Genomic DNA, 26,042 nt, shown 5'->3' with positions numbered 1-26,042 from the left:
ATGTCCTTCTTCAAAAGCACCTTCAATAATACATATGCAGTCATTCAAGAATGTTAAAGTTGCTTGTGCTACCAGTGTTTTTTATTAACTGTCTTTTCAAAAATATTTGCTGCCTTAATCAAAATAACTTTTGCAATTAAATCTCCAAGAGCAGATTCAGTGCCTTTAGATACAAAGTTTTAAAACAGACTTTAACCCTCTGAATCTGTTTCTGATAAAATGCATTATTATTTTTCCTCCGCAAACCACATAGCATCCTATAAAATCCACATAGTGTCTTCAGACATTTTTTCATTCTCACATGGAATACACTATTTCCGACAGGGGAATGCTTCATCCTAGTTCTGACCAGAGACAGAGAAGAACAGTGTCTAAAATCCCATGGGAAAAAATACCACAATTCAGCAAATAGCAACCAAAGAACATGGATAAGAAGCATCTTGTGATAAGAAAGAATGAAATAAAGTGAGCATCTCACAGAATGCAATCACATTCTTTTCTGTACCTGTTACCATGTAACTACTGTACAGTACTCTCAATGTGATTTTACAGTAATTTTGCAGTGTGATCCTGGTTAAGCTCTGTCCTTTACTTTTTTCCATGTTGCATTTTTGTCATTCACCCATAGCATTGTGTTCTCACTCCTCTCAGTCATTCTTTCAGCATTGTACAAATGCATTATCATAAAATATTGAACACATTAAATCAAATTAATAATGTTAAAATGAAACAAAAACTGCAATAATCCGCATTTTTTTTAAGATTAACTATCAAAGAAATTTGCTATGACATGGTTCTTGATTGCTTATTTAATGTGTTGATGTTTATAGAATTTTTTTTTGGTTTATGAGCCCAAAATGAAACATTTTGTTCTTATATTCACACTTGCTATTGATTGAAAAAATATTATTTATATTAAAAGTTATATAACAGACTAACGCACACAGTCAGGGCTCTGTATATGTTTTATTTGGGTCTCTACTATTAAAATTATTAACAGAATTTTCTATAGTATGCACTGAATTGAAAACCTGGCAGCCTTCAGAAACATGCAACATTTAAGTGTTTCAAAAATTGATTGTGCACTAAAGCACAAATGCCACGTTCGTTTCAAAGTTCATAACTGAAATATGAACCATATCTTCTTGTTACCAGATCCTACCTTGACAATTGGTAACCCAATTTGCTGAATTCTGAGAACTTTTCATTTCTTTGTCTTCCCTGAAAAACCATTTCATACCAAAGTAATGAGAAAGCTGATAAGAGTTTGTAAGTCAGGTCTAAATGCTCTGACATAAATCCCATAGTCCCAAACTATTGCAGTCCAATATAACTCACCCTCAAAGAAGAACCCATTGACCAACATAATTCAATTATGGTCTTTTTGTATAGTTCTTTCCTGAAAACAGATAAACTTCATATTGATTCACATTCATTCCTTATTAATATAGCAGCCAATTAAAAAGAGTAATAATCTATTAATTTTAATGTTTTCCATACAAACTACAAAGATCAAATCTGATTTGGGTCTCACTAAAGTTATTGTGCATTGTAAGAGTCTTTGTTTACTTTTAATTATATTTTTGCATAATAAAAGTAATTGTTTCTTAACATCTTAACCTGTGGGTCATTATCAGGTCACAATGAAGAGGAATCACTGAACACATACTGTAGATATTATCCATTGGTTCAAAAGTAATAATTAGTAATTCACTTTGGACCTGACTACATTCGTTTCTGAGAACCTAATTTATTCTTATATTACAAAGTATCCAGCACTACAGCAATTAAAGTATTTCACAAGATCACTGAAACCTTTCATATAATTGTTTACAAAACCAGTTAATACAATATTTAAGCTGTTGATTGGTATATTAAAATATTATCTTTGAAGATTTAATTTTTAGTGTCGTGTGGCATACTTTGGGCAATTTATGAAAATTATAAAGCATTTCTAACCTTTGATCTTCTACAGCATTCAGAAATGTAATCATTAGATTTGTTGGTATTTATGTACTTCTTACAATATGATAGGATTCTACCATTGTCGTCATTAAAGTATTTTGCTCAACTGTTTAGTATATAATACTTTTATTGAGCCAAAGTTTAGATCTTTTTCAAAAGTTTAGAAATTAGGTTTTATTTTCCAAAAAAGCAATAATCACTCAAATCTCTTCATTACTATTAAAATCTAAACCATTATATCACAATTATAATATGTAAAAAATAGTGACTCATTTCTCAGCTAAGCACTATTATTTGCTAAAACATGGCAGTCATCAGTGAGTTTTCAGCAATAGTAAATCATCTGTGTTAATGTCTTGGCATTGCATACTATGAAAAAGCTTTTTGCATACATCATGTGACTCAATCACTAAGTGCTTTATGGGAAAGTGTCTAGCAACCATTTACATTAGCAGTCTACCAGCACCTTGTGAGCTGGATCTGGTAACATCAGCAGAAGCATTAGTACAGGTTGGTCTGTAGCTCTTTATTGCACTGCTTGTCAGAAATCATTAGTTCATGATCTTTGATTAATGTTGCAAGTGATTGTATGAATAGTATTCAGAGAATGGATTGCAGTAAGATTCTCCTTGTTCAAAAAATGGATGGACAGCATTACATTGTTGAAAATAATGACTATTACCATTTTGTTCATAAAGGTGATGAAGCTCTGTATATTTTTTAAAAGGGCATTCCATTTTTACATCACCATCCTACTTTGCTATCTAGTGTAGAAGACAATTTCAGCCTACCTCATCTAACTGCAGTCTGGAATGCAGTATCATACATTATTAAATTACTTTGATAGTAGAAAAGGTAGAACTTTTTCATATCTTCACCTTCAAAAATAGCTTGTATTTCATTTTACATTTACAGTGATTGTAAATTCTAGGAAGATTATTGAATGAGATAATTTCATAGATATATACTGTTAAGGTGTACTGCATACATTTCTGAAACTCAATTAATTTCCACTTAAATAAATTAATCTGCATTGATTTAGTCTCCAAATTAAAAAGTCAAATTTGTAAGTATTATTTTCCATCTTTCCTGTGTTTACAAGAAATGTATATTTATGGATATACATAATTAAAGGTGTGGTATATTTCATTAATCGTAATTTCTGTATTTTCCAGTCTGTTTTCTTAATGTAAGCGTGAAGCAAAAGGTGGATAGTATTATTAAATGATGGGACAATGGAATTTTAAAAATTCTGTTGTTAAATCTCAAACACTTCTAAATATTAAATGACAGTTTTACATTCGTACAGGCTACAAAATAATTCTAATGCAGAAATGTTTAATTTAAAATCTCTCCAGCATACCTTAAAATAATAGTTCTTTGTGTTTTCTGTGCATCAATTGCTGTGCCACTCTCAGTAGAGACAGACAGAGAGTGCTGTCTACCTATAGACTCATACTATATGCAAACTACATATAAACTCATACTATAAGACATCCATCCATTCATTTCTAGCTACTTTATCCAATCCAGGGTCATGGGAGAGCTGGAGCCTATCCCAATAAGCAATGAGAACCGATAGGATACTCCCTGGACAGGATTTCATACAAAATTTGATAAGTGACAAAGGTGATCTAAATATCTCTCTTATGCTTCAATGGCACAAATAATCAATAAAATAAAATGAGTCTTAGGCAAACAAAACTCTTAAAAAGTAGGTAATATGATGGTTGATTGGTAGTTCACATTGTTTCCTGCAGCTCCTAGAATAATTCTTATGCTTGTCTCATTGGCCTTCATGCACTCTGGCACCCACAAAACTATTTGTGTTTAGACAGGGAACAAGACCATCACTGTACAAAATCAGCACACAACACAATCATGCTTTTCTGACACACATTGCAGACACCTTATATTGTTACAAGTTGAGGAGTTAATAAAATTAAAAAAAAAACAAGTGGGGTGATCATAACCCCAAATTGTAAAGATATACCAAGAACATACCAGAGCAGTTGGTATAGTTAGAGAGATCTAGGTTCTTTGTTCTTCAGCAAAGCTTTAGTGAAAGAGTAATTAATTAGATGCAAACTGGGATAAATAAACATTAATTCACAATACCAGAAACTAAATACAGACTAAGTAACACATAACACAATATACAAATGAACCTATTTGCAAACAGGGCATCTCAGAGGCCTACGGCTTGAGCAACCAGAAAACCCCAGGCTGTTAACCCAGTATTTGGAAATCCTAAATAATGCCTAAGCAAGCCAACATGAGAGATAAACCTGCATCCTTAATAAAACAAAATATAACCCAGAGCTAAATCTCTCTTTCTTAAAATGTGGGTGCTTCAAAATGAATGTGACCGTATCTCCCTATTCTTAAAAATATATATTCACTATCAATATGTTGCAGAAATCATCATGTTAATGCAGTGCTTGACAGAGTAAAAGGACAACTGTTGTTCATAGTTGGCAGTTCTTTCACACTTTCCCTGTGTACCAAAACACATTCTCATACTTTTGTATTAGGAACTCTAATTGCAAAAAGATGAAATAAATGTATGCATATTGTAAATCTAGCAAAAACAATATTGTTTATGTGTTTCAATGGTAACCCAGATATTATTAATCAAAATTTTATTATTGATCACGTTTTATGTCTGCAAAATAGATAATATGGTGTGGAATCGAAGGTGTGTCTTGAAGAAATTGCCTGTAGTTAGTATCAGAAAGGTAATTACTTCAAGTCACAAGAGGAAAACCTTGAAGATCAAAACCTCTGCTTAGGATGGAAATATATTGACCTAACTTCTAAATTTAATATGTCTTGGGATTTTGTTTTACTTGCTACATCTTATCTGTTTCCAAAGTAATAAAAATGAATCAATTGACTATAAACTGGTAGCCACAAGTGCTGTATTCTGGTTGAGCCTACACGTGTTAAATTCTACATATTCTGAATTTAAAACCTCTACTGAACAAAATTCATGTTTCATGATTCATTACTTTTTATGAAAAAAATGTATATATCTTTTCATAGTAAATCTTTAAAAAAATAATCACAATGGTTAAATTACTTTACAAGCAGTAAACAGTCTTACTTTTTACCTGAAATCTCCTGTAGCCATGTCTTTTTGAATGGTGTCTTAAATTGGTTCACTACACATTATTGCAGAGCAGATCCCCTTTATTCTGTAGATTTCTGTAGAACGTAGAAGGTTTTCAGATTACTCAGGATGGAGAGATGTGCTCACCACAGACAGATGGTGTTTATAAGTAGCTGTCCCAGAAGTCAAATTTCAATGCTTATACTGTAATTAATTAATTGTTTAAGGTGACAGCAAAGAACACTGTGCACTGTTTTGACTGACAGCTATTTTTCCTTTTATTTCTCTTCAATAGTATTTGAATATGTATATGGAACTCTCAAAGGCTCTGGGCGATAAAGATGGCCTAGGTAAAGCCTATAAAGCAATTGCCAATGCTCTAGAAAGGTAAGTGTTGATAACATCTCTTTTTTTGACAACTCGGCTAGATGTTACATACAGATAAGGTTTATCCAACAAATTGTGATCTATTAAACTTAGATCATAGTGCCTTCAGTCACAAAATTTAGAATTCTTCAGTTAAAAATGCTACACATGAATTGAAGCTTAAGTATTGAAAAGTCCAGTCAGAACTGTGGGAGAAAACTGGAGATCTTGGCTAAAACCCATTCAGATACAGTACATGGGGGAGAATTCAAACACCAAAAACTCAGACAGTGGAATTGGCTGAATTGAATGAAATTGAACCCTGCAGCTTAGCTAAGCAGCAGTGCTAGCTACCATCCTACTGTGCCACCTTCCTTTAAGTGTATAATGTGTAAAACTGTACTGCAGTGATTACATGTAATATTATTGTACTCCATATTTACAGAATATGCAGAATACAAGCATATTAATCAGGTATTCATCAACCTATGATAAAATTACAGATTCTGTATCACACAGAAAAAAAAAAACTAATTTCATTTAATTACCTTGATGTGTTCATTTAAGCTGTCCTGATCTGGCCAAAGCATTGTGTATACTTTCCTGCACATGGAGGCAACCCAATTTGATCTGCTGATACCGATTTAGTATTTAGTAACAGTTTTGCTGTACCCCAAAGTTCTGCTACACCATCCCAAAATAAACCAGGATCTCAGTCACATTGGGGTGCTATTGCATGTAGAATAAAAACTTACTTTTTATGATTATTTTATCTTCTGCCTCTACTTTATTTCATTGGCTTTGTAATTTTCTTAATTTTTATTTCATTGTGTAATATGTTTTTTGTGTGAACATATGTGTAAACGTATAAACCTTCTGTGATATTAAAGGCACTAGAGTACTTAATGAACTAATACATTTAAAGTGTACTAATTAGATCAAAGGTAGCAATGCATCTATTATATACAGTGCCCTACCAAAGTACTGAGATACTGAAGTCTTAACTGGGATTTCCAGTGTGAAGTACAATAATACTAATTTCTTATGAGAAAACCTATGTTATGTACTCCTAAGTGTTTTATTTTTAATAAAATCAATTAGCTTTTACCTTCTTGAATCAATTAAACATATTTATAGTCCCAAACATACAGTATATATTGATGGTGCAAAAGTATTTTGAGAGTTTTGGCAGGTAGTATGATGGTTTCAGAGGGATCGTGAAGGCAGGAAAGGCATCGGCCTTGATGTTCCTGGAACGTGGGATATAGGTTATGAAAAAGAAGAATCTGGAAAAGAACAAAGTCCATCTGGCCTGGCAAGAGTTGAGGCATTTAGCAGATTGCAAGTAGGCCAAGCTTTTGTGATCAGTGAGGATAGTAAATGGATGTTGGGCACCCTCCAGCCAGTGCCTCCACTCCTCAAGGGCGAGCTTGATGGCCAAAAGCTCTCTGTTCCTGAGGTCGTAGTTAAGTAGGCATTGACCTAGAGCACAAAGGGAAGAGTAGGATCTGAATGATGGAGAACAGGTGCTGTGGAGAACTGCTTCTTGAGATGGTTAAAAGCCTGCTTCAGGGGTCCACTTGCCTTGTCTAGGGTCTTTACGGGTTAGAGCAGTGATGGGTTCCACAGTAGAGCTAAAATTCCTGATGAAACAGTGGTAAAAATTAGCAAAGCCCAGGAACCACTGTAATTGTTTCAGGTTCTCAGGGGTGGGCCAGTCCCGGATGGCGGTAACCTTAGCAGAGTCCATTTCAACCCCGAGTGATGAAATTATATAACCCAAAAAGTGTATCCTGGAAGCATGTAAGGTGCATTTCTCCAATTTGGCAAATATTTTTTATTGGGGATAAGTCGAGTCAGGACTTCGCGGACGAGAAGAATATGGTCTTGTAAGTTATGGAAAAAAATTAAAAATATCATCCAGGTGGACTAGCACGTGTTTGTGAATGATGTCTCTAAATATATTCTTCATGAAATTCTGGAATACGACAGGAGCATTAAACAAACTAAAAGGCATCACCTGGTATTTGTAGTGGCCAAAGGTGGTGATGAAGGCCGTCTTCCATTCGTCCCCCTCACGAATGCGGATCAGGTTGTAGGCACCCCGAAGGTCGAGTTTGGTAAAAATAGTGGCACCCTGAAGTGATTCTAGCACAGAGGAGATGAGGGGAAGGGGATAATGGTTCTTGATTGTGATTTGATTGAGACCCCTGTAATCAATGCAAGATATCAGGGATCCATCCTTTTTTTCAACAAAAAAAAATCCAGCTCAAGCAGTAGAGGTGGAAGGACGTATAAAACCGGACTTTAAGGATTCCTGGATGTAAGCTTCCAAGGCGTCAGATTCTATTAGGGACAGAGATTAGATTTTCCCTTTCAGGGGCAGGGATTCAGGTAGTAAATCAATGGTGCAATAGTAGGGCCAATGTAGTGGTAAAGAGTGCTTTTGCTGGCTGAATGCCAGGTGAAGGTCAGAGTAGGGGGGAAGGATCTTAATGGCTTCATCCTGAGGGACATGGGTGACAGAAAGTCTTAGAGGTAGCTGACAGCACTGGTTGAGACATTGAGGTCTAGAAACAAGAAGATTGCCATTGGACCAGGAAATGTGAGGGTTGTGCTTTTGTAAATAACCATGGATATCCCAAAACCAGAGGATGTGAAGGAGAGTGGAGGAGGAGGAATTGAATGTTTTCTGTGTGGGTTACGCCGATGTGGACAGTAAGGGGTACCATCTGCCATTCCACCCAACAAAGAGGGGATCCATCAAGGGTAAGTAGACGAATGGGGGGTGAGACAGGGAGAAGTGGAATGTTCCAGATGTTAGCAAGTCCAGAGTCTAAGAAATTTTCCTCAGCACCTGAATCAACAAAAGCCAAAAGAGATTCTTGAAGTTTATCCCAGGACATGGTTACAGGAAGAAAAGGCCCAGATGTGGAAGAGGGGGTAGGAATGATACCGACCTTAGCAGTGGGCAGGGAAGTGCAAGGACGGTGGACTGGGCAAGAGGATTGGAGATAGTTGGACATCTCTCAGTAGAGGCAACACCCTTCACAAAGCCGGCAGCTCCTCTCCTCAGCAGATAATTTTTTGTGGGGGGTTGTCTGAAATTCAGATTTACGTTCCTAGAGTCTGATGTCAATCTCACAAAGGAAGGAAAGTAGAGTGGCAGGTATGGAAGGTGATCCTTGAGTTCATTGGACATCGTGGAGCGGAACTGATGAATAAGAGCTTCCTGGTTCCAGGGGACTTGGGAAACCAAAAAGCGGAATTTCGTGGTATAATCCTGGAATGAACAGGATCCTTGGGTGAGAGAGATGAGATGTGAAACGCCCAAATGATGTGGATGGTATTGACCAAAAATGGATTGCATGGCGGCCTGAAATAAGTTTATGTCGGTGGTCTCAGGGGGATTACGGGCGAGGAGATTAGTCGCCCAGTCCAAGGTTGGAAAGTTCAGCACTCGATTGGAAAGTTCTAGAATTTAGCAGGTTCTCCATCAATTTTTTCTGGGACAGGGAGGGGTAAGGGGTTAGAGACGCCGAAGAGAGGTTGGACTGGCACGAGTGCAGCTTGTTGAGGTGGTGGTGAATGAGCGATGTGGTCCACTAATCATTGAACTGCCGCCGTCAGCTGTCTAAGAGCCTGGGATTGCTGTTGAAGAATGGCAAATGGGTCGTTCTGGCCCGCTGGGTTCATGTTGCTGTCTCACTATTCTGTAAGTAACAGCAGAGAAGGGAATATGGACCCCGTGAAGGGCTCAAAAAGAAAGGCTTAGGTAGATCCATAAAAAAAACAAGGTTAGACAAAACGGCGATTAAACCAATCCGAGTCACAAGGGCAAAAGTCGTAAACCAGAGATTAAGCTGGTCAGGCAGAGAACAAATGAAGGAGAAAAGAATGCATACTAGGGAGCTTGAGAAGAGAATCCGCAATAGTGAGCAGGGAAGTGTGAAAAGAGGGGAACTGATACAGTGACAGGAGTGAACTGTGATAGGAAAATTAGTTGTGAGATGAGCGTTTGGTTAACACAGTGTGAATGGGAATGTGAGACCATTGAGGAAAGCATGTGGAATGCATAAGATTGAGACATTTGACTGACAAGTTTTCTGAGAAATTAAAAAAAATAATGAAATAGTTTTTAAATGAAAGAATTTAAAGAATTTAAATGTACCATTTATTGTGGTCTATTAAAATACAGGACAGCAGTAATCATTGAACCTATGACACAAAATGTTCTTTAAATGAGAAACAAGTGCATGAAATGCATTGTACAAAGTTGATCATTGTTCGTACTGTAGTGGATTTTAATAATGTTTACATACTAGCCCAAAATGAAAAAAAAATGTAATTGATTTTTTTTTATACAAAGGCCTCAGAACTTAAATTGTAATGCATCTAACTGAAGGAACTCTGGGCTGAATTTACTGTAATTGTATAAATAATGCAATTGCTTTGAATAGTATTTGTAATAAATAGTAGAATATTCTATATATTTGAAAATTGAAACACTAATTAATTGGAAACATATTTTAAATATAGTGTTGCTGTTACTGAAATTTTATCTATTCTTTTTCGGAAATAATTAAAAACATTTTATAGTAGGGTGTCGACATTCTTGAAGGTTCAATGCAGAGAACCATCATAAATAGCCAAGTCTATAATGCATTACAGTATACAGTGTTTGGTTAAAAGACATACAGTAAGTAACCCTGTCTTATAATTGAAGTACTAATGCAGTGGCCTTAAGTTAATTAAAATAACATTGATTGACTATAACAAACAACAGTAATTGCAAACTTATAGTAATCAGCTATAATAACATGAATCCCTCTTCTATGTCCAGCGGATGCCTGCACTTTCTTTCTCTGCCTCTGTGATTAGCATGCCTCACTGTAATGGAAAGGGCATTAAATAAAATTGTCGGTGAGCCTATAAAGTCATCTCCCAACTCTCATTCCCCATGCCACTGAAATAGCTGGGAGTATTACTTACTGTACAAGACAAAATGACACCACATTGAGGTGTGGATGGTGGATAGTGGGTACTTGGGTAGGCTGCAGGGAGAGGCTTTTAAAGTATGATATTTGTGTACAGCAAGTAGAGAAAGTACAGCTGTAAACATCAATTCACTGAAGAATACAGTATATGCATGTAGTGTTGCACAAATCCTTTACAACACTTTTGACTTCACAGCTTATAAGCACATCAATGATAGATAAACTTAAATTGCAAAACATTTTCAGTGAAGCTCTAATACTGGTGCATAAAATAAAAACCACCAATATCAGTTCATAACCACCTATGATGCGAGCTCAGGGGTGTATTTATAAGAAAGATTGCATATTAAACAACCTTAAAAATCATGATCCAGAAGATTCTTTTCAAAAGAGACTGGGTTCAGCAGCTGGCATCTTCCTAGTTCTCATTTTCAAGAGTGGTAAAGAGTTCCATGGGCTCTAATTTCAGTGTGCACATATCCTCCTCAGGCCTAAATACTCCTTGCACATTTTCTGTTGGCAACATCCCTTAGAAGAAAAGACTTGATTATGGACAGGCTCATACCATATTTTTGTGTCAATGTGTAGATTAATTATTAAACCCAAAACTTACATTAGATGAAAACACTGCAGAGGAGTTAGTATTGTCATTGTAACAATATGGACAAATAATTCTTATATCCATAAATGTACATTTTGCTATCTGATAACAGCATTGGAGAAGTGCAGCACATCTTTCAGTCCTCATTCACTGATGTGTGAGAAGAAACCATTGAGGAATTGTTGCTGCTCAACTGGCAAGTTTCATGCTCTGGAGGACCATGATCAGTGCTCTGATAGTTGCTCTTTTGTGCTACTCCACATTTTATGACCTCTTTTTTAAAATCTCCGCCACCTTTCTTTTTGTAATGTCCATTTAGTTTTATTTTTTGCAGTACGGTATTTCACATTTTATTCCTTGTACATAGTGAAAAATTACACAAGCTGGGTGTACACTCACATCTTTTTCAAAAGATCTCTGATTCTAAGTTGGTAAACTTTATTTTTGCTTCCTGGTATCCTCATTATCATGCCTACCACAGTACTAGGCTAGCATTTTTGGGATGTTAATTTTTCAGAGATTTTATGGAAATAAAAAGTTTACTCAAACCTGCCATTTATTGTACAAGACAAGTAATTCTCCACTGTTAATTATGGTAAGTGGTATTTGTAACTAGTGCATTGGCTAAGTGTTGATCTGTTTTGCTAATTGTTTGAAAAATGTTTTTTTTTTTGCTACTGTAATCGTCATATTGACAATATATCTCCCAAGCAAATGTCTGCTCACCCTCAGAGAGTCAGAGAGTATGTAGATCACATACTGTATTGGTCTTATTAGGATCATGGAAGACAATTATACTCAAGCATGTGGGGTTGCCAGTGATGATAATAATGAATTAGATGTGGTATACATATATAAAAATAATATGTAATATAACAGTAGGTTTTCAACCAAGTCATTAGTTCCTATAGAGTAGAAAGCATACTTAAAATATTCCCACTATAAAATGAAGTACTGTATGAGAGCAGTCTTGCTTTTTTTCCTAAGAAATGTACAGGTAGCAAAATAATTACCAAAGTTTATTATTTTGTTATTATTTTGCAAAGTATGGCATTTTCTCCAATTGACAGAGTTAGGACCATGAATACAAATCCAGGTACTGTAACATAAATTAATAAATAATGACCACCTATCAAAAATAATAGAAATGACTACCTGCAGTTAATATATGCAAAAATGCATAAGGTAATAGGGAATATAACATACAGTAACATGTGTAATCCCAAAGACAACTAGTAGAAAAAATCATCAGTGTACTGCCTTCTAAAGTAGATTATTCCAACTAATGTAGGACTGGCAAGTAAAAGGATGCCATGTAGAATATAAGTCTATATTATGCCCACAATATAGTTTCTGTAACCCTGAGCATACTGAAGCCAGTATTATTCATATAAAGTAATTCAGTAGTACATAAAATTACAGTACTTGCAAATTTTGCTTGATGTGATAGCCAACAATAATTACCCTGGAATGGAGTCACCTTTAGTGAAAAATAAAACTGTGTTATTCCTTTTATTGCACTGGCTTGGTATTATCTCTAGTTTATGCAGAATGGACCTTCTCATACTGGCTTGAAATTAAAAAGATATGCCTCCACAATTGTCTTATTTATATTTAGGTTTTCCAGAAAGTATCAACAAGAGGCAATATCTAAACAGAAATGCTATGTTTTAGCTGAATAAAATTTTCCACTTGTTAGGTTATGCTTTCAATTTTTTTCATCTCTTCACACTTAGATTTCCCTTATATACAATTAAACGCCCCAGTAAGCTGAGGATTTTCATTAAATTGGACCTGCGGGTCTTATATGAAATTTCCAAAAATGACCACAGAAATAATTACATGGGTAGTGTTTACATTAATTCATGAAATAGAAGCAGCCTTTTAGATTTCCACCTGTCACTGATCCCATTCGCTTTATTGCTAGCAGCTCAGGCCCACAAACTTGGTGGCACAATCGTCAAACCCCTGAGTGGCTGTTTCATCCCTGCTCTATTTGATTTTTCCACTCTGAGCAAATGATTAAGTTTTCATGCATTGGTTCAACCAAAATCTATGTTCACTCAACCACATCCTTTATTGATTACTTCTAGTGCAAACAGTAGGCCAAGTGTGATATACATAATTGGACAGTTGTCAAGGGAGGTGGGTGTTAACAGTCCTGTTTTCCCAGTTGGAAATTGGAAACACCTTGATACACAAATAGTCTGCACTATCTCAGTCTCAATCTCTGGACCCAGGGATTCTGTTTTCTCACACGATATTTTAATTCATATCCAAACTATACGAAAGGGTGATATTTATCCATCTAAATGTTAGGAAGTCAAATGCTTTTATTTTATTTAATTAGTAACTTCCTAATTGCATTCTTTGTTTATGTTACATGTATATCAAGGTGTGGGCTTTTACATTTATTTTAGGATTTGAATTGAATGGTGGAAATAAGAAAAATGAAGACTTGTTTGCCTTCAAAAGCAGTAAAATCAGGCAATCCTTATTTTATTTAATGTGGACTATAAAAGTATCAAAATCATTGAATGCTGTATGTATCTTTATGTTACATTTTTCTATACAAAGGTTAAATAGTTTGTGTCTATTTTAAAACTGCTAAAAAGGTCATTTTACTCTCTTCAAAGATCTGTAATAAAAGTTGTTAAACTATTAGGGATATGAAAGTTAGTAATATATTTTTATTATTCCAGTAAATTGTTATTACATTCCTTTCACCTTTCAACTACTTTCTTCTTTTGTTGAAGGTAAAGTTTTTAGGTCTTTTTTGCTTGTTCGTTTATTCTGTCACCAATTCCATACTAAACATGAACTACAAAATAAAAGGTACCCAGACAAATGGAAAGATTTAATAGGAAATACACTTCAGGCATTTTTAAGATCTAGCAGGGTTCATTGTAAGTGAAATAACTGTAAGTGAAGACATATAAATACAGTATTCTGAATCTCACTGCTAAAATACAGAATTATTTGAAGAGATTTCTAATTATGTTTTGCATATACAGTATTTAGTCAAAGTAATATGTAAAAAATAATTATTTGTATATACTGTATAAAACGCAGAATTAGAAATCTCTTTTACTGAACTAACCATGGGTGATCTGGTGCTGGTTGTGTATACAGTACAATATTCCTGCCATCCATAGAAGTTTGAAAGATCTACAGTTACTGTATCCACATACAATACTGTAGAGTGATAGACAAGCTTTAGCTCAAGAAACTAAATTCATATTGCCAAATTATCTTCTCAAGCTAACATAATTTCTAAAGTGTTTAAATTGTGTAAATTAATTGTATGTCTGCTATTTGATATTTTAGTGAAGGAAAAGTTGCAGAGTCTGTTGAATACCTGGAGAAGTTTGTTGAGGTGTCACAGGGAAGTGACCAGAGTCGAAGTTTAGAAGAAGCTTGTATGTGCCTGGGAGTCATTTTCAATTCCAGAGTAAGTGCTTGTGTCTAATGTCATTAAAATAAGTATACAGTATACAATGTTCTTGAAGAAATCCATATATCATTACAATTCTTGAAATTCAAAATGATATTATATGTGTGAAATACATTAAAATTTAATCTACAGGTACCATGGGCAGTTCCTGTGAAACATGCAACTCCTTGAAAATCATATTTTTCCACATGGAAAAAAATAAAGAAAATAATTCCTTGGGAAAAAAGGATAATTTTATTTATTTCAGCATATTTATATTGGTGTTTTTCATTCTGGTGTATCTCATTTTCAGACTATATTTTGATATTAATATAAATCAATTGTATAGTCAATTACATAGAGTGACGTAACGCATTAGTATGTAAGTTGAGACATTTGGTGTGTGTATAGTGAACATACTCAGTATATAAAGGGCTTTATTAAAGAAAAATTATTTTTTCTTTATTGTGAACTATATACCAGTGTGGGGTAGCTATGTCCATTATACTTGTCTATTGTCATTTAACAAGCTCAGCGTTGTGCGGAATATATATATATTTTAAATTTTGCAATATAAAATAGAAATAGTGCCTTGCAATTCAGAACTTTTCTACATTTGCAATTTTTACTGTTAATACACAAAGAATATGAGAAAGCAAGAACTATTGTCAACGGACATTAGCAGTTCTCTTGATGTTAAACAATTTGAAAATATCTCAATTGGCTTCAAGCAGCCTCATAGGAGAGCAAGCTTTATTGGAAAAACAAAGTATTTGTTGCTGGTACTGGTATGAACCCAAAGGCCCGTCGCTACACTGCAAACCAAAGATATCCTGGCTCATTTAACAAATCAAACAAACAAAAGGTACAGAGCTAATTATGCACCACCACATAGGATCTCCTGTTTGCAGTAAACCAATAACATAGATCAGACTTCAGCCAACTATGTCTGGAACAGAGCTTGATAGTTTGTGATAGCACAGTGTATATTTTCAGCAATCTATCTGTGATACAACCTGGAGCAGGATGTTGTATATATGAACATTTATAGATAATTCTAAGTGAAACAAACATAAAACGCAGCCATAGGGTAAAGAAATAAGTGCTGTACTGGGGCAAAGAAAAAACTCCAAAACCAAAACAAAAGCCTAAACTTTCTCATTTCTTTTGCACTGTCCTTGAGCAGGGGATACTTTCGCTAGCAGCTGCTCTCCAGTGATTTGACCCAATGTCAATACAATGTTGGGTCAAGCTCCAGAACCCTTGCCATTTCACACCAGTCTCGAGTTCAGAGTTAGCAAGGGTCAGTTTGACGTATATGGGCAAACTTTGATTCTTAAGAAAATGATGTGATTTGAGTTTGTATTTTTCTGCCTAAGGGTGTACGGCTTTTAGTGCCTCTTAAGGCCACTCGCCCCTGTTTTGGTTTTAAATATAAGTAAAGGTGTGTATGTGTTGCATGCAGCATTTTCATCTCCTTTGCATTTACAAAATGTCACCTAAATATCTGCTAAGCATTGCTTTTACCCTGCAGCAATGCATAAGTTACAGTCACTTTTCATTAACATAAGTTTTTCCAAACAATCTCTGGTCACCTCCACAATTGTGTTCTAAAATAAGACTATTACCCTTTCAAATACAACCAAACACATTTTTATTTTATTGCTTAAGTGCTTTTTGTTTTCTTAATTCATAATGTATTTTGTATCTTGTTCTAATTGGTTAAATAATTACAATACCAACTCCTGATTGGCTGGAAGGAAAACCAATATTTGCAGCCTGGGCATTTAGTACTGATATTATGCATATAGTTCCTGCATTTTCCCATCTTATATGCATGTATCCCATTCTTGCTTGTCCCAAGAATTAAGCTCTTTTTCTTTCCCAATCCTGTTCTCATGTGCAGCCTGCACTGTCTCATCCTGAAAAAGTCAGCACCTATTTTTTCTCTTACTGTGGGACCCCTGAGAATTCTTGCCTGGACTATACAACTTAATCTGTTTTAATTATGAATGAGCGTCATTACCAGTTAGATAAGATCACTTTATCGGCCATATACAATTTCTTGTATTAGGAATTTGTCTTTTCGCATACCCCAACTTGCTCTACATGACATACACAGACACACAGACAGGGAAAGAAGCTTGGGGTCAGAGCATAGGTTCAGCCATTTATACGGTGCCCCTGGAGCAGTTGGGGTTAAGGGCCTTGCTCAGGGGCCCAGTGGAGTAGGATTCCTCTGCTGGCCGCGGGATACGAACTGGCAACCTTCCAGCCACAGGCGCAGATCCTTATCACAGAGTCACCGCACTGCCCCAGTTAAGCCCCTCTGGAGCACTTTGGAAAGGATAGTTTCTAATTTGTTAACCTACAGTATTTAAGTCATACAGTATATAACACTGTCCCCCCCAGTGTTACCAACTTGGCCAAATCTGTCTGCCACAAACCTGAACCTAGCATCCACCCTAAATGATAAAACAAGACCTAATCAAATATTACAAAATAAACATGAACGGCATGATTTTGAGGCCACCAAACTAATGTAGAATTTCTTCTACAAATGCTTTTGTTTTTATGCCAGCATTTAAAGTAATGCCTCTAATAGGGCTGACACGGCTACAGAGCTGTGTGTCCGAACAGGTTGTTAGCAGTACTGTGGCTCCACAGGGGACTGTCCTTGCGCCATTCCTGTTTAGCTTTTACACCTCTGACTTCAAGTACAACTCTGAGGCATGTAATCTGCAGAAGTTTTCGGATGACTCTGCAATTGTGGGGTGTATTAGTGAGGGGAGGGAGGAAGAATATAGGAACCTGAGTATCAGCTTTATGGAGTGGTGTCATCTTAACCATCTCCAACTCAACATCAGCAAGACTAAAGAAATGGTAATGGACTTTCGGAGGAATAAGTCTCTGTTGACCCCTGTTTCCATCCAGGTTGAGGACATACAAGTACCTAGGGGTACACCTGGATGATAAGCTGGAATGGATTGTTAATACTGACACCCTGTACAAGAAAGGTCAGAGTCGACTCTATAGTCTTAGGAGGCTCAGGTCCTTTGGTGTGTGTGGAACACTGCTACGAATTTTTTATGAATCGGTGGTGGCAGTGACCATCTTCTACGCTGTTATGTGCTGGGGCAGCAGCATCATGGCAAGAGATGTGAATAGGCTCAATTTACTCATCAAGATGTCTGGCTGTGTTTGGGGCTGAGCCTTGACCCCCTGGAGATGGTGGCTGAGAGGAGAATGCTGGCCAAGATCACAGCTATCATGAACAATGCCTCTCATCCGCTATATGGGACTGTTATTAGACAGCAGAGCACTTTTAGTAGACTGTTCCAGCTACAGTGTTCAAGGGAACGTTTTTGCAGGTCCTTCCTCCCGGTGGCTGTCAGGGTGTTTAACACTGCCCTAGGCTAGGCCTGTTAGCCCTTCATCTGCTCATCTATGGACAGCATGTTGCACTCGTGTACTTTTTGGACACTGCATTAATTTACTGTTTATACTTTGATATTTTCAATCTGTATCTATTTATATATGCACATTTTGCACATCTTTTATTGTTTTACAGTGACTATTAGCATATTTTGCACACACCTATTTTGCTAACTATTCATTTTATTTTGTATTCTATATACGTATTTAATTACTCTAATGCTGTAGTTATTTTAATTTTAGCCTATTCTGATGTCTATCTTGCTTTTCTTGGGCTGGGCTGCTGTAACACCTCAATTTTCCTTCAGGATCAATAAAGTCTTATCTTATCTTGGGTTTACCTTATTATCTCTTTTAACAGCACTTGAGCAGCAAAGAAATAAGTACATGTGAACTAACATTTAACAATGTAATAGAGTTCACAATCATTCCTACATACAGTAGCTGTATAGAAAATCACAGAATGTAAAGAACAACAGAGTACGTAACTTAACATTTTACCATGTTTCAGAATGTATTTTTAAAATGTGTATCCTGAATTGAGTGTCCCTTCATCATCTTTGGCCTTCACATGACTATTTGGGTATTGGATTTAAATGGATTTAACTTGGTTTGCCTTTACAGAAGATTTTCTTTCCATTGTAAAAAATTAAAATATAATAGTTATATGTTTAAAGATTTTAAAGTTATTTTAAAGATACATAATATACTGTAACGCATACGGTGGACATTGCAGGTTGTTCGAGCCGGCTTACCAGCATGGTGACGTCACCGCCCTTCCCTGTGAATAGCAGGGACTGCAGCCACCGGGCTGACGGGAGATTTCCGGGCTTAGCTTAGCCAGCTGGAGCTTAGCTGGCTGGGTCCCTGTTTAGTGATGCCGGAGGCCCGGGTTCGAGTCCCCAGCGGTAGGGGGCCGACCTGAGGCAGCAGCGGTGGGGGCGCATACCCACATGAACCAGAGAGCGCTACAATACTGTTCATAAGTTTTGCTTCAAAATTTCAACTTAAGGTGATGACACAGTGGCAAAGCAGTTAATATGGCTCCTTCATAGCTCTATGGTCTTGGGTTTGATTCTGGTCTATTTACCATGTTCTTTGATTGCTTCCACCCTCCTATAGACATCTTGTTGTCCTGTGATGGACTTGTATCCCATCCAGAGGGGGGGTAGTCATGTGTTCTGAGGCTGACAATGGATGGATGATGCCCTTTATAAGGGCATATTTTAAGCAGATAAATGCTTAAACCCTACAAAATGTTCCATATGCTTGTTTTCCTATGAATTACATGTAGTCTCTGATTAATTAAAAAAATAATAATTTCTAATGTTGTAACTTCTAAATACAGTTACTTTTCCCATATAATTGAATTAATACATGAACAATTAATTTAATTCGCAATGACAATAACTTAAGGGTAGGAATCACCATGATTAGATGTCTATAAGTGTTAATTTCTCAGTGTGCATGAATTTTACTTTAAATAAGATGTCATATAGAGAGGATATAAAGCCACCAGAAAGCTGTGTTTTTGGAATCATTTAGTGAGATTTTGTTTGATAAATGTAGATTTTGCATTTTCACAGACTTATTAGACTGTGCACAACAATTTAAAAATCATTTGTCATCTCTATTTAATTTGTTGTATTGTTTCTATGTTGAGAGTTTACTATAATGAAAATGGATCTGTACTACAAGCTTTCAGACATTGTGTGTGTGACTTCTTTTCCCAGCAGAGATCCAAACAGATGCATAATAAAACCTAAGAAAATAAGACTTTTTCCTAGCAGGCCTCCTAAACCAAGCCCCTAGGCCCATCAGAAAGATTGTACAACTTACCCTTGAGACTGACATGATCTAGACCTGCAGAACACACAGCAAGTTGAGCTGTACATAACTGTGTTGCACAACATACTGTACAGCTGAATTATAACTGGCTAAATAGGTATATGCCTACAAGCTACCAAGGGGAGGAATTTGTACAGTGGAAGCTGTGATGAAGCCTTTCGTTACTCCTACTTTAGAGACACTTTAACTTATTGTAATAAAGAAAAAATATTTATCTGTGTTCAGATGTCATTTTACAAACAAATTGTCATGAAAATTTCAAGGCAAGGGTACTATGGCAAAGGAAAATCTGTTTTATAAAATTTAATTTTGATTGCTTTTTAAAATGGTGTTTTTGCCTGTTTCTTCCCATTTTAGTTTTCGGCTGTAGGAAGAAGCAAATGTCTTTCCTATCAGTTTATGATTTATTAGGTAAATGCTGGCTTCAAAGAAATCATCACACTAATATCCTAAAGTTATCTTTTTTATCCACTTGTTTTGTTATCAGCTTGTGGTAAATAATAATATTTCAAACTATTATAAAAAATAAAATATAAAAAATAAATAAACACAGTATTGTTTCAGCTCCTGATATTTGAATAAACCCAGGGTTTGCCTTTGCATTTTGAGAATGAAAGGCAAACATATACCTGATAACTCTGGAGATTGCATGACCTTTTGTTCTCTTTTGATGAGATATTTTAACAAAACATAATGTTAGTGTCACCCTGCTACCTCTGGTATTAGATTGAACAGAAACAAGAGGCAGAAGGAAAGAGGAGGGGTACATATATCTTTATAACCTCACGTTCCACTGTTGACTTAGTGTAATACACACAGTACACTCAAAGACAAAATTTCAAAGTCCCCCAATACCTCTTTGTTTCATATTTTAAGGAATTCCCAGCACACAAGTTATAAGGTTACTGTCCTATTCTTGTTTCATAAGCAATCTTAACAGCATCTGAAGTGTAACCCTTGAATTACCCATGGGCATTTGCATTATAAAAACATCCACTTGCAGCGAGGGCTCCTACTGCACAATCCAAATATGCTACTGGATGCTAAGTGCCCCCTTATCATTCTAAAATAGCCCTTTCTCAGTATCTTTCTTTCTCCACTCTGATCTGTTTTAATAGGGTCAATATGACAAGGGCTGTGAGTATTTCGCGAAGGCTTATGAGATCACCAGGAACTTAAGAGATCTGCCACTGCTACAGAAAACACAGGTGTACCTTGGTGCTGCCAAAGCCCGCAAGATGATGACAGCGTTTAGCAGTCATATGGAAGCAACTGGACTTGTCAACACAGAGAAGCTGCTGGCATGGAAGGATAGTCGAAATGACATGTTCAGCGATCCAAGTACAGTGTGTAAGTCATTGGTCATGAAACACATTAGTGCTGGCCTCCTAATGGGCAAGCTTTTTTTTTCCCGTTGTATTTTGTGTTAGATATTATGATGATGCTACATAATGGCAGATTACTTTATAGCAAAGGAAGATGATATATTGATATTAGATTTCTCAAAGAACCCTTCACCCATAATAGTGCATAATGTAGATATCCTTCTTTATTAATAGCCCTAATATAATACTATACTTTCATCATTTATCATCTAACTTTTATTTTTCTTATGTATAATATATGTAAATACAAGTCTGATCTATTTATTAAAAAAACAAAAATATATATATACAGTATATATGAAAAATATAAGTGTATTTTACACAGCAATCAACAGGAATTCTTATACCACATGATTGCTTGTTAAAGGTTCCAGTGCTTTATTCAATAAGTATAAAAATATTTGCAACTCATATATCCATAGAGTATACTATAGGTGGCTGTTTATTTGTTTTTAACATAAATCAAGTAAAAATGTAACATTGCTGGCATAGTCCACTTATTCATGTATCTCCTATCTGGTTTTGTCATGTCCCTTTGAATCATTCAATACAAATCATGTTAATTTCCTTAAGGTCTGCCTTAGATTGATCATCAATCCAATCCAATAGTTAACAAGCCCAGAATTTTCTTTGGTTTGAGAGAGTAATACTAAGGCACTTTCGAGTCAACAGTGCCTTAGGTATACTTATATGCAGCAGTCAGTGCTATTTCGTCTGCTGTTGTTCAGCAGTTCATAGGTGCTGTAGCCTTGTCCTTTTTCAAACACGAGAGCAGGGTATCGAGTTATTAGAACTGGCATCTGCAAGAAATGATTCTACCTATCAGAGAATCAAGAGTTAAGATGTACTTTATCTAAAGCAATATTCAGCAGAGTTTCTGCCCCTGAATCATTGAGTAGTCCTAGCTAATGACTTGTAGCCTACGAATCCTTGGGACTCTCAGGTGGCTTCTACCAACCAATTTTTGCAGAATGATGAAAAGCCTGAGATAAAATAAACTGACAGTTGCTACTCATTGCAAGCAGCAAGCTGTACCCCAGCAGCTGAGACCCTTGGAGCCCTATTTTTTTTAGTTCTTTTTTCTCTTTTTTTTTCATTTTTTTAAGGAGGCACTCACTACAGTCAGCAGTGATTTGCAAACACAAGACAAACTGCCAGCTGGTGACCAATGGGGGGGCTATCATAGGAGGGAAACTGGGTTATCCAGCAATTGTTGGCTAATTAGAGGCCATTCCCACCTATTTTATTTCAGGCCATTAAACAGAAAACACTTCTCATCTTGCTCTCGCCTTTGCACATGACATTATACTCCAATCAATACACTCCTACTGGCTGCCTCAGTGCTTTTAAATTAATACGTTACAGTTCAAGAATTTAGTAATTGAATTTGGGGAGAAAATAAAGGCTGAGTAAAGAAAAGTTGTTTTAAGATACCACATATTAAGAACTTGTTGCATCAAATGTTTAATGTAGTAAATAGTGTTAGTTTAAATATTAGACAAATGTTTTTGCACGTTTGAAAGAATTTCTTCCTGTTTCTTATTTAAAGCATAAAATTGAAATTACATGTACATGACCATTGCTATAAAGTAAGACATTTCTCTCTCTAAATATATTGAAAAATTATATATTTTTCTCTACTGATCAATTAATAGCATAAGTTACACAGCAATGATTTTGGATTTTAGAGAATTAAATACAGCCACAAAATACAAGACATTCATTTTCTGAATTTTTAAATACATACAGTATCTTTCTGGTCATTGTTGTTTGAGCAATAAATGGTTTGTTTACTTTGCCTAGCATTTTGAAACATAGGAACAAGTAAAGGTTTATTCGATTCTTATTTTTTCTTTTCTTCTCTTTTCAGCGTGGAATAAATTTACTTGTTCCTTTGCAGCCTACACATGCTGACACAGCTACCTACTTGAACATATTGAAAAATAGTACAACAAACATATCTATTATAGATATCTCAAAATAGATATATTATAGATATCTAAATATCTATTTTTATCACTGGTATAGGTTTTTAGAAAAATATGTGTTAACATTAAAAGTAGGACTGAATGTTTTTCTAGCTTTTTAATTGCAGACATACTGTATAATAATACAATTTTTTTCTCAATCTACTGTATAAATGATTATTGTAAATACAGGTATAATCATTTTAGAGTTTCTAATATTGTAAGTCATATTAGACCTGGAGGAGTTAAATTCTAAAATAAGGATGAAGGGTCAAAATCAATTTAGAATCATGTCCGGATAAAAGTTTTACTTGGCAACTAAATAATAAAGATCAATAATTTTAGTCTCCAAAGTATGGGATCAGCAAGCGTTACATGGCACATGTTCTATATTCTGTGGTAGAGAATAGCAGAGTAACAATATATTGATAACAGAGTAATAACTGGGCCTAAACTTAGAAAAGACAAATATTGATTAACAATAAATAACACTAACACAATATTACATTACACACAATGATTACTCTATACACATAGGGTACCTTGTACACATACCTGTACAGTACGTACAGATACGTGCAATTGTGTGAGTTGCCTACCTCCTACAGACAAATAAAATATCCCAGAAATCTGCCCCTATCACCTTAATAAACAAAACGCCTTAATTAACAAGTCTGAAGTAAAACTGTGGGACTCTCTAACAGAACAGCTTCTACAGAAATGATGATGATGATGATTGTCCTTCTTTCGTCATGTCCATTTAATGTAGTAGCTTAATACTTTGGATCCTTACATTGCAATGGTGGGTTGCCCAGCTGTTAAGTCTTTGTTCTAATTTTCACATTTTGCTTAACAGCTTTAACATTTTCAGAATCTCCGCATTACCAGCATTTACAAAACGTGCAGCAGCTAGAGTAGGAAGATTAGGTCTCCTTTGAGACTTTCAAAGTGTTCAAAGATGTTAAAAAAATAAGTAGGTTAGAATACAATTTCTATGTACTGTATATAAAACATTGAAACCACGACATAGAAAAACTTCATTTATTGTCAAGTAAATGTATTGCGGCAATTTTAAAAATGAATAAAAAAGTATTAAATCAATGGGTTTTTCAAAATCTGAAGCAGTATGTTCACATGCAGCTCAAGTTACAGGTAAAGACTTAACTGTTGTAGTAGTCTAAATGTGATGGCTCTGTATGCATTGCAGAATGGCCTTTTGAGTGTCAGTGCTTTTCTTTTATGATTTCAAGCCACCACATTTGACATTTATGTGTGGTATTTTTTCCCTTACTGAAAGAAAGTGTTCATCTTATTCTCTTCATCCATTTTACTTCTCTCGGTGTATAGACATATAGATTAATAAGGATATTGATAAACAATCTGTATGAATTATGGAAGATATACCTGTAATTCATAGCAACTACTGTACATGTTCTTAGAAAGCCTTTATAATCTTGGCAATGACTCTTTGTAAGATGTGTGTACTGTATAGGTCTATTTCACTGATCAACATTAGGTATATCACACTGATGGACCCTAATAATGTCAAAACAGATGTCAACAACAGCTGTTACTGCTGTTGCACTTTTAGAAGTCATAAAATGGATTTATCTCCAAAGCATTGTGATACAACAAGACCCAGATTATTTTAGTATTGCTTTGTATTTATACCCACCTGCATTCAGGTAGGTACTGTAGGAATTATTTGTAATTCTATAACAAATTTATTTTGTGAATATCACTTGAACATTTTTGTCTTTACTCATACTGTATGTGCAATGGGCACCAAAAAGAGTTGATCTTACCTCTTTATGATTATTCTATGTTCTAAGTAAATTTCATTATATTTCCATTCAAGACAATATTAAGTTTATATATTTGGTCACATTTTCCATGTTTTGTTCCCAGGAACTATGCTGCTCCTTATAAACCAAGCCTGATAGTATTTATAAATATCAATTGCACTTTAATTATTTGGTCCTAGTATTTCTGTTTTAGCCAATATTGAATGACCTGCAGAAAGAAATAATGTGCAAGCCTCAATTTCTAGTGCTTCAACCTTTAATTATTGTGCTTTACACTTCTTTGAACTTAATTCATTTTCTTTTCAACATTTATGAAGTACAGTTCTGAAAAGCAAGTCTACTCAAACCCATTTCCTTTGTTATGTATAGTCAACAACACTCTCACAAATGCCTCTGTAAGAAAGCATTTAGATTTTTGCTCTGCCATTTTTCAGTCCATGTTTTTGTTTTGAGTGTCATAGACTGCATGACACACAGTCATACATCAGCTGGAAAATATTAACTTGCTTCCTCTCTTTTATGGCTGTATATTGGGTTGCCAGAACAGTAAAATGAACAGTTATCAAACTGTAGTAATTAGTTCTGCAACTTTATTGCTTTATTACAGTACCCGTAATAGTAAAAAAAATTGAAAGAAATGTTTAGGGTCATGTAAACAAAGGACAGAACTTCCTTTAACAATCCTTGTGTTGTAGTTATCAATGTTACAATTATCAGAGTTGTATCATATTATTTCCTAACTAAATACATTTCTATTGCAAAAGTATTCAGATCTTTGCATAGTTTTCATATTTTGTGACTTTAATTAAAACTTGACATCATGACACTTTGAATTAGCAATTAATATTTATTAATATTAATTTTGAGCATCTCATACAAAAAACTGAGCCACTATTCCAGCCTATTGGTCCTCTTTCCATTTGCACCTTTCAGATCCCCTCTCAGAACCTAGGAGGTAGGCTTTTACATCATCACTATTAGTCATTTTTTGTGGTACATGAGCTGGTTTCCCCAGTGCTACACCTTTGAATAGCTCATTAGTAAATTATTATACCCTTTTAACTGTGACTACTTTCTACTTGTTATTATTCAGCCTGAACTTGGTTGGCTGTCTTCCTCAGAACCAAT

At 35.3% G+C, this 26,042-nt stretch overlaps 1 protein-coding gene across 1 annotated transcript in view; it reads left to right on the top strand.

The window, feature by feature from the left end:
* Positions 1–26,042, top strand: part of ttc29 (tetratricopeptide repeat domain 29) — a 96,139-nt gene that overhangs the window by 49,583 nt on the left and 20,514 nt on the right. The window contains exons 8-10 of the mRNA XM_088930094.1: positions 5,373–5,464; positions 14,369–14,492; positions 20,876–21,107. Coding sequence (XP_088786220.1) covers positions 5,373–5,464; positions 14,369–14,492; positions 20,876–21,107 — 448 coding nt within the window. The remainder of the gene's footprint in view (positions 1–5,372; positions 5,465–14,368; positions 14,493–20,875; positions 21,108–26,042) is intronic.

The sequence above is a fragment of the Atractosteus spatula genome, chromosome 1, assembly GCF_055471065.1.
Source record: "Atractosteus spatula isolate fAtrSpa1 chromosome 1, fAtrSpa1.hap1, whole genome shotgun sequence".
NCBI lineage: Eukaryota > Metazoa > Chordata > Actinopteri > Semionotiformes > Lepisosteidae > Atractosteus > Atractosteus spatula.
Note: the sequence above shows the minus strand (reverse complement) of the source record. Positions and strands in the feature narration are given on the sequence as shown.